This window comes from Symphalangus syndactylus, chromosome 24 (genome assembly GCF_028878055.3).
Source record: "Symphalangus syndactylus isolate Jambi chromosome 24, NHGRI_mSymSyn1-v2.1_pri, whole genome shotgun sequence".
NCBI classification, from domain to species: domain Eukaryota; kingdom Metazoa; phylum Chordata; class Mammalia; order Primates; family Hylobatidae; genus Symphalangus; species Symphalangus syndactylus.
This window is the reverse complement of record NC_072446.2, coordinates 24,842,780-24,855,526: the sequence shown is the minus strand read 5'-3', so window position 1 is coordinate 24,855,526 and position 12,747 is coordinate 24,842,780. Positions and strand designations below refer to the sequence as shown.

General features: G+C 53.8%; 1 protein-coding gene across 11 annotated transcripts in view; it reads right to left on the bottom strand.

Annotated features, from left to right (window-relative positions):
• SULF2 (sulfatase 2) overlaps window positions 1–12,747 on the bottom strand; it is a 130,050-nt gene that overhangs the window by 19,182 nt on the left and 98,121 nt on the right. For all 11 annotated transcript variants that reach the window (XM_063633381.1, XM_063633384.1, XM_055266250.2 and 8 more), the window contains exons 6-10: window positions 9,085–9,235; window positions 7,658–7,833; window positions 3,125–3,253; window positions 1,578–1,634; window positions 994–1,123 (exon numbers count right to left, since the gene is read on the bottom strand). In XM_063633381.1, coding sequence (XP_063489451.1) covers window positions 994–1,123; window positions 1,578–1,634; window positions 3,125–3,253; window positions 7,658–7,833; window positions 9,085–9,235 — 643 coding nt within the window. The remainder of the gene's footprint in view (window positions 1–993; window positions 1,124–1,577; window positions 1,635–3,124; window positions 3,254–7,657; window positions 7,834–9,084; window positions 9,236–12,747) is intronic.

The window sequence follows — 12,747 nt, the reverse complement described above, 5'->3', positions numbered from 1 at the left end:
CACCTCAGGCCTTCGCCTTCAATACCAGGGCCCTGGTTTTGTTTTTTCTCATAGGTGAAACAGGCACGCAGCTCCAGCCGCAGCTCAAAGTCCCAGCCTTTGACAGGCAGGGCAGGGACACACCTCTGGCACCCCTTGGGCCAGTCAAGGCAGAGCCTCACCATCTCCAATCCCCTCCCTGCCCACTCCCCTCCCTGCCCACACCCCTCTCCACCCACTCCCCTCTCCACCCTGCCTGGGGGTGGGGGTTGCCCCTCCCCTGACCCTCCTCTCCAAGCCTGCCCTGGCCTTCCAGCCTCAGAAGAGCCTCCTTCAGGCTTTCCCAAAACATGTCAGTTTCTGCTATCTCTGAATACTTCCCAGATAATTTTCTTTTTTCTTATGTTTTTAGAGACAGGGTCTTATTCTGTCACCCAAGCTGGAGTGCAGTGGCGCAATCATAGCTCACTGCAACCCCCAACACGTGGGTTCAAGCCATCCTCCCACCTCAGCTCTGGAGTAGCTGGGACCTCAGACATGAGCCACGGACTGTTCCTAGCCATAATTTCCTTAATATTTCTCTTGCAATCAATTCACTTTTTAAAACCTTACATATATTTATTTTAAAAAGCCATGTCTTATTACTCCTATAAAAGGAAAACCAGTCACGAAGAGGATACTGTCAAAGTAAATACGGTGAAGATAAAGTAATTTAACTCCTGCTGGGGCCTTTGTGCAAGAGGGGTCGGCAAGGGCTAGAGAGGCACTAAGGGCATACGCACACCCATGGGACACTTGGCCTCTGACACGGTCAGGGTCCAAAGGCTGCTGAGAAATGAATTGCTTATTGGGAGCGTCATCCTGCACCACCAAACAGCATCTTGGGCATCACAGGGCATTAAAGGGCTACCTGTTGGGAGGCCCTGGCCCTGCTGGTTCAGTGGCTCTCAGAACCCCGCAGGTCAGGCTGCAGTCAGGAGGGGGAGCCGTCGGGAGGGAACGGAGCCTTCTTACCTGTCCCAGCTGCTCACACGCCGTCTGGTACTCAGCGCGCTGACACAGGTCCTTCACACGCTGGTACTTGGGCAAAAAGTTCTCCTCCTGGGCATCCACCTTGTCGTTGTCTCTCTTGTGTAGCAGTTTGCTATGGGGCAGACAGCAGGAGCCGCGGGGCCGGCCTCTCAGCTCTGGAGGAGCCCCGGAGGCACATGTGCCCACCTAGGGGGGTGCCCCCTCGGCTCCGGCTTTTCCTCACAGTGGAGGGCACAGGGCCACCCTGCCCGGGTCTCCTGATGTTTAGGAAACTTAAGATATTGGAATTTTATAAGCAACTTCCCAAATTGCATGAGTTGGCAATAAATTAACTGAAGACATTGTAGAAGCTGGACAAAACATGCCAAAAGAGTACACGTGACCTCAGACCCCAATTTTGTGTCGTCTATAGGAGCAGTGAATGGGCTTTGTGTTTAGGGGCCTTTGGACACAACTTCAGAGCCATGGGCAGTTCTTGAATACCACGATGCGGTGGGGCTGCAGGAGCTTCCTAGGCGGAGGGAGGGAGGTGGGCAGGGGTGTCCCTCCCAGGACCCGGCACTCACCCTCTCTCCACCAGGAAGGAGTCCCGCCAGACCCTCATCTTCTTTTTCAAGTGAAACCTGGAAAAAAGCATGGCTCCTGCTTCTCAGCAATGTGAGGGCTTCCCACGACCCCCTATTCCCCCAGGAGCAGGGACGGCACCAGGCGTCAGCCTTGGTTTACGGTCAGCCTGGACGGCAATTGTAGTGAGCGCGCCCAGCTGGGCACTGGAGCATTGCACACCCTCCTCTGAGTTGAGCCACCCCTTCCCCAGAGACTTGGGTCTTGAAGTACACAAGGCAGAAATGACCCAGGTCAAAGTCACTGTAAGTCCCACCCAAGTAACTGTGTGTCTGTGTGTGTGTGTGCACGTGCGTGCGTGCACATCTCAAACCCCACCAGGAAGCCCAGCAACTCCCCTGGTGCTAGACGAGCTCTGTCTTGAGCTCAGTGTCAGGCGCAGCGGTTGCCTTGATGTCGGGTTAATGGCATTGGGTTTTGGGGGTATTTTCTTCTTTGGTGCTTTGCAGTTGCATGTATGTAATTCGTATGTTTCATCCAGTGCCACCTGGTCATTTCCATTTCCTAGATGGGGACTCTGAAGCTGAGAGGGGAAGCTTCCACCCTGTCCCCTGACTCCCAGGTGTCCTGGCTCCCAGGCCAGTGTCCTCAAACATGTCCATTTTATACCATTACAGCTCGCCTGGCCTCACAATCAGGGGAGGGGCCTCACAATCAGGGGAGGAGCCTCAATGGACGCGGTCCCCCTACAGGGCAGCCAGATGTGGGCACACAGTGCTCGCCTGGCTGGAGCCTCTGGGAGGCCACAGGGGAAGGGCTCTGCTGCCAGAGGTGCAAGCCAGGAGTTGAAGTAGCACCTGGAGGCCAGGAACCTGGTGGCTGTTGGAGCGCTGGCCACCAGATGTTGCTGCGGCCACACCAGCCTCCCCGCCCCGACTCAGCCCACCTCCCAACTGTCTGACTTGGTCACCCTCACGGTTCCTATTCTGCCTCTCTGGACACCTAGGAATATGTTCCCATCACACCCTCCAGCATTAAAGTTATGGGCCCTGGTGAGTCAGCATCTGAATTCCCAGAGCTACATCCAGACTTGCTGGGATACCTCCGACAAGCCACTCAATCGCTTTGGGACTCGGATTCCAAACTGGTAAAACGGGGATGATGATAATGTCCACCTTGCTGGGTTACTGTGAGGATCAAATTCCCAGATTTCCCTGCACAGTACTTAGAACAGGGCCTCACACACAAGCGCCGTGCAGTTAGCACCAACTCCTACCATCACTGCTGCTATCATTTCAAGCTTTGGGTAATTTTAGCTCAGAGAAGGTCCCCAACTGGTCACCTTGGCCACATTCCAGATGGGAAGACAGAATCTCGGAGAGGGGGCCATGCTTCTCTCCCACAGCAGGTAAGTGGTTGGCGTGGGGGGACCTGAGAACCCCAGCTCCCGACCCTTGGAGACCCCACATTCTAGACCCACAGGGTTTTGCTCTGAGTTCCCGCAGGTCAATGTCCTGGCCCCCCAACACCTGCCCTCATCCTTCCTCACCGATTCACCGGCCGCTCCGTGTCCAGCAGCTTGAGGATGGATTTTCCGTCCATATCTGCGGGTATGTCCAGGCCTGCAATGTCCAGGATGGTGGGGGCCAGGTCAATGTTGAGGACGATGTGGGGATTCCTGCAGGAGGCAGGAGATCGGGGACTCAGCCACTGGGGTGGTGGTGTCTCAGCCTCGCGCGGGGCGTTGGGGAGCGGTAGGTGGGCAGCAGTTTGTTGGGGGCTGACATCTGCAGGTATGGAAGCTGCAGTCTGGCACCTCAACCTCTGCGGCCTGGCAAGCTCCCCTCTGCGGCTCAGATTCAGCCGAACCTCCACTCTGCGCTCGCCCCCCCTTAGCTTCTGTGTCTCAGACATGCCATGCTGTGAGCTGACAGCCCCACCCTGTCCCCCTCCTGCCCTTCCTGTCCCCACTTCCTGAGCAAAGGTGACCCGCCTTTACAACCAGTCCAAATCCTGGCCCTTCCCGAACCCTTCCCCTGGACCTCTGGGGCAAACACTGGCTCCTCACTGTTCCTTGACAGCCCAGGCACAGTCCAGCCTCAGGGCCTTCTTCTTTACCATCCTCTCTGCCTGGAATGTTCTTTCCCTGGAGATCAGGGGCCACCGTCCCTCACCCCTTTAATTCTTTGCTCTATGACCAAGGAGGCCTGTGACAGGCCTCAGTGGTCCCCAGAATCCCTGTCCCTGGTGTCACACCTTAATGTGACCCCCTCACCTTGGGTGTGGACCAACCTGCACCTGCTGCCAACCAGTGAGATGTGAAGGTGATGGGCTGTCACTCCCGTGGTTGTGTTATGAGATAGTCAACTCTATCCTGCTAGCAGTCTGGCTCTGGTTTCTTTCTCCCCTTGCTGGCTTTGAAGAAGCAAGCCACTCTAAATCAGCGGCTAGACTGTGAGCAGTTTGGGAGGCAGACTGCATGGGTTCAAGTCCTCTGCTTGCACTTGACCTGCCCTGTGAGCAGGGATGTAGATGCTCCCCAGTCGAGCCTCTGGATGAGACCACAGCCCTGGCCGGCACCTTGATTTCAGCCTAAGCAGACGACCCTGCAGGGCTAGGCCCAGGCTTCTGACCCTCAGACACTGTGAGTTTGGACATGTGTGTTGTCTTAAGCTGCTGAGTTTGTGGCAGTTTGTTCTGTAGCACAGATACCCAACACAAGGCCCCTCCTGAGGACCCTATTTGGAACTGCGCCCCCTCCCCACCCTCCCTGCTTTATCTTTCTCCTGAAGACTTATCACCATCTCATATGCTATATAATTTACTTATTTCTCTGGCTTATTGTCTATTACCCAGTTAGACTCTAAGCTGCAGGAAGGCTGGCTCAGATGGTCACTTCTGTATCTCCAGGACTTATACCCTTAGAACACACAGTAGCTACTCAGTAAATATTGGCTAAGTGAATTCCCATACATCTGCCACCTTTCCTGGCTCCTGTTTCTTTTTTTGAGAGGTGTCTTGCTCTGTCACCCAGGCTGGAGTGTGGTGGCACGATCTTGGCTGACTGCAACCTCCACCTCCTGGGTTCAAGTGATTCTCATGCCTCAGCCTCCCGAGTAGCTGGGATTACAGGCATGCGCCACCACACCCATAATTTTTGTACTTTTAGTAGAGGTGGGGTTTCACCATGTTGGCCAGGTTACTCTTGAACTCCTGACCTCAGGTGATACATCTGCCTCAGCCTCCCAAAGTGCTGGGATTACAGGCATGGGCCACCTCTCCTGGCTTTTGTTTCTGGCTGATGGCATTCCCAATGTAGGGTAACGGACTTGAGGGGTGTGCCCAGCACAGGACCCAGGACCTGTTGAATGGTGGACAGTCCCATCAGAGCGCCTGAGTGCCCTCCCCGCTAGTTCCCTGGGGACCAGGGCAGGGCCTGTGTCCTAGGGTTTCTGTCATCTTTAACCCCTCATCTCTCCCCAGTCCAGTGCCCTGTGAACATCGGGCAGGCTGCCAAGCATGTGTGCAGCTGCTGAAGATGGGGCTGTGTCATGGGGGGATCGAAGGCCAGCATGAGGTGCTACAACTGAATCCAGAGGCGAGGGAGCTGGGAAGACTGCTGAGCGACGGGCGCTCTGCGGAACCCAGCAACCAGCAGCTGATGGGGCTGAGCTTGTCCAGTGGTCCCACTGCCCCAGGCTCAGGGGAAGGAGGACAGCAGTTGCTTTTCCTGGCCAGCACCCATGCCTTGCTCTGTGTCGCAGCTTCTAATTCTGTAGGAACTACCTGGCCCCATTCAGAGTCCACTGCCCAATGCACTCAGCCTGGTTACTCAAGGGTTTCTGTCACCTCTGGCTACAGCGAATGGTTCAGGGAAGGACATGTGATCTAAGTCAGGCCAGTGCGAGTCAGCCTCAGGTCTTCTGTTCAAAGCAGTTTGGCTTCCTAAACAGGATGGCTGAAAATCTGGAGCTGCTGACCCTGCCATAAGGAGAAAAACCCGCCTGAGAATAAAGCCAATTCAGCGGAAGTGGGACTGAGAGATAAGAAATGAGAGCTTTCCAATGGCATTGTAAGACTGCTGGATCCAGCCATGCCTGAGGCTGGCGCTGTGCATGGACTTTTCAGTAACTACAGTTACTGTGTTCCTTTTATCTTATATGCCTTATCTGGTTCAAAGGTCATTTCTGCTTGCAACCAAAGGAGTCCTGGCTGACAGATACTGTGTGTCTTTGGTCCCAAACCTGACATGAGCACTCTCTTTTCCTTGGCCATGTGGGATGTGGTTTTGGGTCCTATGAGTCAGATCACAGATTCCGAGGCTGACCAAACCCCCAATGTCAGTGTTTGTAGAGCCCTCAGTGGGTCAGCTTCTTTCTGTTCACAGAGATGGTTCGGAGTTTCTGAGAGGTGTGACAGATGGGAATAGAGACTGCCTGGCTTCAAGCCCCAGCCCCTTCCCTTACTTGCTCTGTCAACCCAGGCAACTTAACCTCTCTGTGCCTCAGTGGCCTTGGATGTAAAACGGGGCTACTATGAGCATCCACGTCGCAGGGCAGTTGTGATGCTGAAACGAATTATTCACTTTTTTTTGAGATGGAGTCTCACTCTGTCGCCCAGACTGGAGTGCAGGAGCACGATCTCGGCTCACTGCAACCTCCGCCTCCCAGGTTCAAGCGATTCTCCTGCCTCAGCCTCCTGAGTGCTGGGACTACAAGTGTGCGCTACCATGTCCAGCTAATTTTTGTATTTTTAGTAGAGGCAGGGTTTCCCCATGTTGGCCAGGCTGGTCTTGAACTCCTGACCTCAAATGATCTGCCCGCCTGGGCCTCCCAAAGTGCTGGGATTACAGGCGTGAGCCACAGGGCCCGGCTTGCAATGAATTATTATGTAGTTCTTAGACCTGGCCCTGAAGAGCGGACACTCCATCCGCGTGGACTATCGTTATTACAGCTCTTATTCCAATGGGGACGCTAACAGCCAAAGACAGGCATGATCTGATAAGGTCAACAGACAGTCATCACTTTTTCTGGCCTTGAACTCATGTAGCCTGCCTCCTGGAATTCTCGCAAAATGTCCAAGGCAGTGGGAACATGTCAGTCTGGAATTCCACACTGCACTGTCAACGCCTTTTCAGGAGGAATTCTGCAGCCAGCCCTGTGTGAGTGCTGGGTGTGTGTTCCCACATCTGGGCATGGGCAGAAGGCAGACCAAATGACAGTCTTAATAGCAACACACCTGCTTTTCAAAAACCCCATTTGAGCCAGTCTCCATAATATCTCAGCCGATCCAAGGAAGCTGCTGCCATGAACAGTGGCCTGTCCGCTCCCCTGCCCCAGACGCAGCATGTTCTCTGCCAGAACGTGTCATCTCAAAGGTTAGCCCAAGGAGAATGGCTGGCTGAGGGCTGCGGCCCACGCGGTCCTCCAGGAAGGATGGGAGGGAACAGCATCTCCGTTTATGCTGCTGCCCGGAGGTGGCTCAGCTGATCCTGGCTGACAACCAGCTGCCTGTGCTGAGGTCCGGGGTTCCTCCCTGACAACCTCCAGGCCCGATGACTGCCCACACAATTCTGGCCTTACACATATAACTATAACTTATTTAATTTTTAAATCAATTTCTATTATTTCAAACTAAAATCTGTTGCAAAAGGATATTCCGTGGTCCTACCTTAACCACAATAACTGCCACCTGCCATTCACCAAAGGTAACTGCTATCTACCAAAAATAGGTACAAGGCACACAAAGCAATGCTAGAACAGAACAGAACAGAAATCCAAGAGCCATTCCCACCTGCTGGTGACACGCATGTGCGCACACACACGTCTACAGCCCAGCTCCCTGAATTTCCTGGCATACAGCCCCACCACAAACAATCTGTTTCCACAGGTGCTAAAGGCTCCTGGCCTCTCCTTCCCCAGCAGAGGGGTATAACACGCATGACATAACTGCTTTCCTTTGGCCCTGGGGTTCTTCTGCCAAAACTGTGTGCCACCCAGGGTGGGCTTGGGTTTGGGCTGCACAGTTGAAGCCCTGAGCTGGGCCCAGGGGCCTCCCTGGGTCCCTGGGGGATGACACTTACAGAGAGCCAGCTTCCACGTTGGGGCCCCTCACATAGAACGGGACCCTGATGTCAAACTCATACGGCATGGATTTCCCTTTCACCAGGCCAAACTGGCCGATGTGGTAGCCGTGGTCGGCGGTGTACACGATGTACGTGTTGTCCAGCTCGCCCGTCTCAACCAGCATGTTGTAAATCTGCAACACAGGCGAGGAGGCAAGGGGCAGTGGGGACTGGGTGCTTGGCCCGTCTCCGACCCGGGGTGACAGGCGCTTGAGATCTCAGGCTCTGTCCCTCCCCTGCTTCAGGTCTTCGCTCAACTTTCCCAGGGGCTCTCCCCTTTGTCACTGCACCTTCCTGCCTCCTGTCACCCCCTGGCCCGCCCTCCCCTCCACGGTTCTTCGTGGCCCTTCTCGGCCTCCATCTCTTTTACTTATCTGTGGATCATCTGTGTCCCTGCCTTGGCATGCTGCCTCCATTAGGGCAGAGACTTTTGTCATTTTGTTCCCTGCCTGCTGTATCCCATGTACACAGGCACTCAATAATGCCGTCGGGTGAATGAATGAATGAGTGAAACTCGGGCTGCAGCCTGTGGCAGGAGCTTGCGATCCAGAAGGGCACCGTGTGGCAGAACTTTCTGCATTGGTGGCCGTGTTAACGTCTGCACTGTCCGATACGGTGGCCTCCAGCCACACGAACCTACTGAGCACGTGAAATGAGGCTTGTGTGACAGAAGAACTGACTTTATAATGTTACTGTATTCAGTTTAAATAGCCATGGCTAAATAAAATGTGGCAATACCCATACAATGGGATATTATTCAGCAATAACAGGGAATGAGGGGGACTGATTCATGCAACACCAGGGGTGAAGCTTGAACACGTGGCGCTAAGTGAAAGAAAGGCACTGGGCACAGAAGGCCACAGCGTGTACGATTCCATGTATAGGAAGTGTGCAGAACACCCAATCTAGAGACACAGAAAGAGATCACCAGTTGTCTGGGGCTGGGGCTGAGGGAGATTTAGTGGGCGATGACTAAGGTTTCTTTTGGGGTAAGAAAAATGTCCTAACATGGATGTGGTGATGGTTATACAACTCTGGGCATATGAAAACCACAGAATTGCACACTTTAACTGGGGGAATTGTATGGTATGTGAATTACATCCCAATAAATGTGTTTAAAAATGTAAATAGCACTAGGAAAAAAATATAACTAGCATACATGGTTACCGTATTGAGCAGCACAGATCTAGAATATGTTTCATAAAGGAAGAGGCTTTTGTCTGGATTGCTCCTAGCTGTTCCCCAGGTCTAGCATATGGGGCCTCTTCGTTCTGCCTTTGATTTCTATTCCTCCAGGAAAACCCTGAAGGGCCAGGAGGTTTCGGCCCTGGCCTGGCTGGGGGTTCGGAGCCACGCCCACCAAGAGGCATGCAGCGGGCACCTACCGTCTCCATGGAGTCGTCCACTGACATGAGGGTCTGCAAGCGCTTCCGCTGGAGCATGTTGGTGAATTCCATGTGGATGGGCTTCATGGGCCCCGTGTAGCGCATGATCCAGTGTTTGTCCGGGTTGGGTGCGTAGTTGTAGCTTGGCGTGCTGGTGGGCAAGGACACACGCATCAGTCAAAGCCAGGGACAGCCTGGACCCTGCCCTGTCCTCGCCAGACCCGCCCAGATGAGCAACCACCCTGTGCTGTGTCTGCAGCCCAGGGCCAGGTGTGCTCCCCTGGTGGGAAAGGGGACAGTGGCATGGTAGGGGCTTATTGAAACCCTGTTTCAGCGTTTCTCCACGTGTGAAGTGTGCACGTGGGAAGCTCCTGAGGCACAGCATTCAGTGACCTTGAGCGACAAAGTGAGACAGCCAGTCCCTTGTCGGCTCTCTCAGGGCAAAGTCTCAGTTTGGTGCTAGTGTTTCTTTAACACCTCTCTAGGCTTTGCTCATCTCCCTTTTGAAAAAAAAGGAAGAAAGTCAAGTTCAGAGCCTTCATCGGGAACCAGTTCCCAACTTGAATTCCATAGCATTGCTTTGTGTGCCTTGTACCTATTTTTGGTAGATGGCAGCTACCTTTGGTGAATGGCAGGTGGCAGTTATTGTGGTTAAGGTAGGACCACAGAATATCCTTTTGCAATAGATTTTAGTTTGAAATAATAGAAATTGATTTAAAAATTAAATAATTATAGTTATATGTGTAAGGCTAGAATTGTGAGGAAGAAACCTGAATGTGCACATTTGGGACATGCCACATTCTCTTTATTTTTTGAGATGGAGTCTCGTTCTGTCGCTCAGGCTGGAGTGCAGGGGCATGATCTCAGCTCACTGCAACCTCCACCTCCCGATTCAAGTGATTCTCATGCCTCAGCCTCTCGAGTAGCTGGGACTACAGGTGCGTGCCACCACACCTGGCTAATTTTTTGTATTTTTAGTAGAAATGGGGTTTCACTGTGTTAGCCAGGATGGTCTCCATCTCCTGACCTCGTGATCTGCCCACCTTGGCCTCCCAAAGTGTTGGGATTACAGGCATGAGCCACCGCGCCCGGCCTCTTTGAGATGGAGTCTTGCTGTGGTCCAGGCTGGAGTGCAGTGGTGGGATCTCAGCTCACTGCAGCCTTTGCCTCCTGGGTTCAAGTGATTCTCTTGCCTCAGCCTCTTCAGTAGCTGGGACTACAGGCTTGTGTCACCACACCTGGCTAATTCTTGTAGTTTTAGTAGAGATGGGGTTTTGCCATGTTGGCCAGGCTGGTCTTGAACTCCTGACCTCAGGTGATCCACCCACCTTGGCCTCCCAAAGTTTCGGCATTACAAGCATGAGCCACTGCACCTGGCATGCTGCTTAATCTCGCAGCAGGAGTGTGTTGGGCAAAGTTCTGTCTGAGCACCTGTGACGTGAGGGATGGAGGGACCCCATGCAGATATCTATGATGACATCACGGTAGTGGTTGGCCATACCAGCTGCTGGGGTTTGAGCCACAGTTCTGTCTTTGGCCAGTTAGTCGCCTCCCAAGGCATCAGTTCCGTCATTTCCTACCCAAGGAGAATATAGACAGTGCCAGTTCCCAGGATGGTTGTGAGCATTGAGGGAGAGGCTGTAAGGGGAACCCTTCTAACCATGGCCAGTGCGTGACGACTGCTCAGGAGAGGTTGTCATTGGTGTGTCCCTTTGTCATTAGTCATCATGGGTGACTCCACGGCAGAAGTCAGGTACACTGGGTCTGTCACTCACTCCGTGATTCAGCAGGCAGGTCCCTAAACGTCTCTGACCCTCTCTGTTTCCTGGTTAGTCAATGGGAGATTAAACCAAAACCAGAGGAATCATTGTGAGAAAACCAAGAGAGCACCTCCTTGTTACCTCAGTTTATGGCGGGCCCCTTGCTCTGAGCTACTGAAAACCGCAGCATGGGGGAGTAGGTCTCCTGGGTGGGGTGCACCATTGACAGGAGGCACTGTTTAAGGTCTCACAAAACGTGGGCTTCCTCGCCCTGATGGTTCTTGAAGGCCAGGTTCCCTGCAAATCTGGCCCCTCTTCCCAGTCAAGGCTGAAGTAAAGGGTGAGTTTCCACCGCTTTTCACAGTGGGTGTTCTGGGGGCAAGGAGCTCCCGCGAAGAAGAGGAGGAAAAACAAGCCTGGTCAGAGGGGCACAGACATGTCTCCCTGTGGCCTGGCATGTCGGGACTTCAGCAGCGTCTCAAATATCACAATCATCCGGGGCAGAAATTGTGCCGCTGCCGCTGGGATAGCTTGGCAGCTGTGGACACCATTGCTATGTAAGGCGGGTGGTGAGTCACTGTCTCCAAGACTCCCCTGGACTCGGCTTTCTGAGCCCCTGGCTGATCTGCAGCCTCGCGCCACTAAATCCATCAGGGCCCATGCTTCCTTTCATTACGGAATGGCCAGGCTCTCCTGTGGGCCGGCTCTGCCGTCTCAGGGCCTGACCTGCCATGTAGAACATTCCCAGGAACAAGCTCAGCTCCCCTCTCAGATCTCTCCCACTGAGGAACTGAAAGGGGGCTGCTGGGGGCAGCAGTCGGACAGAGACGCTCTCAGAGCAGTGCAGCGTGTGGGAAAATTGGTCCTGCAGGCCCAAGGGCCCGGATTCCAGGATGCAATTTTCAGCAATCATCTCTGAATCCATGAGAAGTTAGGCTGATGTCGGCCCTCGAGAACAGTGAGGGGTGAGTTTGTTCAGAGGATGATGATTTCTGCAGCCCCGGCTCTGAGAGAGTGCTTTTGGAGGACACTGAGGCCAGAAGGCAGCAGAGCTGGGTGGTGCTTGGGGTCGACGCCGGCTTGCCGGTCGCCTGTGTCAAGCCAGGCAACCCAGGGAGGATGTCGGCATCTTCCCATGGGCCCAGCTGCCTGTTCAGCAAAGATCTGAAAACTTCACCTCCTCCAGCATCCGAGGAATGTCTGGTGCGTTCACAAAAGGGCGTGAAGACCATCCCCCTTCCCTTCTGCTGGGGAAACGGCGGGAAGATGGTGGTGTCCTCAGCCCCTCCACTGTGTGTCTGGGGCCGTCAGCAGCAGCCCCAACATCCCTCGCCCCAAAGCCCTTGAAGCCACAATCAGCGCCCTTTGAAGGGAAGCTCTGAGAGCTGGTGGGCTGTGTCTGTGGGCATGCCTGTATGTATCTTTGTATCTCTGCCTATGTCTGTGTTTGCATGTGTGTATGTCTGTGTGTCTGTAACTGTGCGTTTTTGTATGTCTGCATGTGCATATGTTTTTTTTTTTTTCGAGACAGGGTCTCACTCTGTCACTCAGGCTGGAGTGCAGTGGCGCAATCATAGCTCACTGCAGCCTCAACCTCTCGGGCTCAAGTGATCCTTCTGCCTCAGCCTTTCGAGTAGCTGGGACTACAGGCGTGCACCACCACCCCTGGCTAATTTTAAATTTTCTGTAGAGACAGCGTCTCACTAAGTTGCCCAAGCTTGCGTGTGTCTGTGTGTGTGTCTGCTTGTGTGGTATGTCTCTGTGTGCTTATGTGTGTGCATTTGCATGTCTTTGTGTGTGTCTGTATGTATGTGACTGTGTGTGTGGGGGTGCGTGGGGAGGGTGCAGGGCCCTGGGGTCTGTGGGGTGGATGGTACCACCATCTACCAGCTTTTGCCAGAGT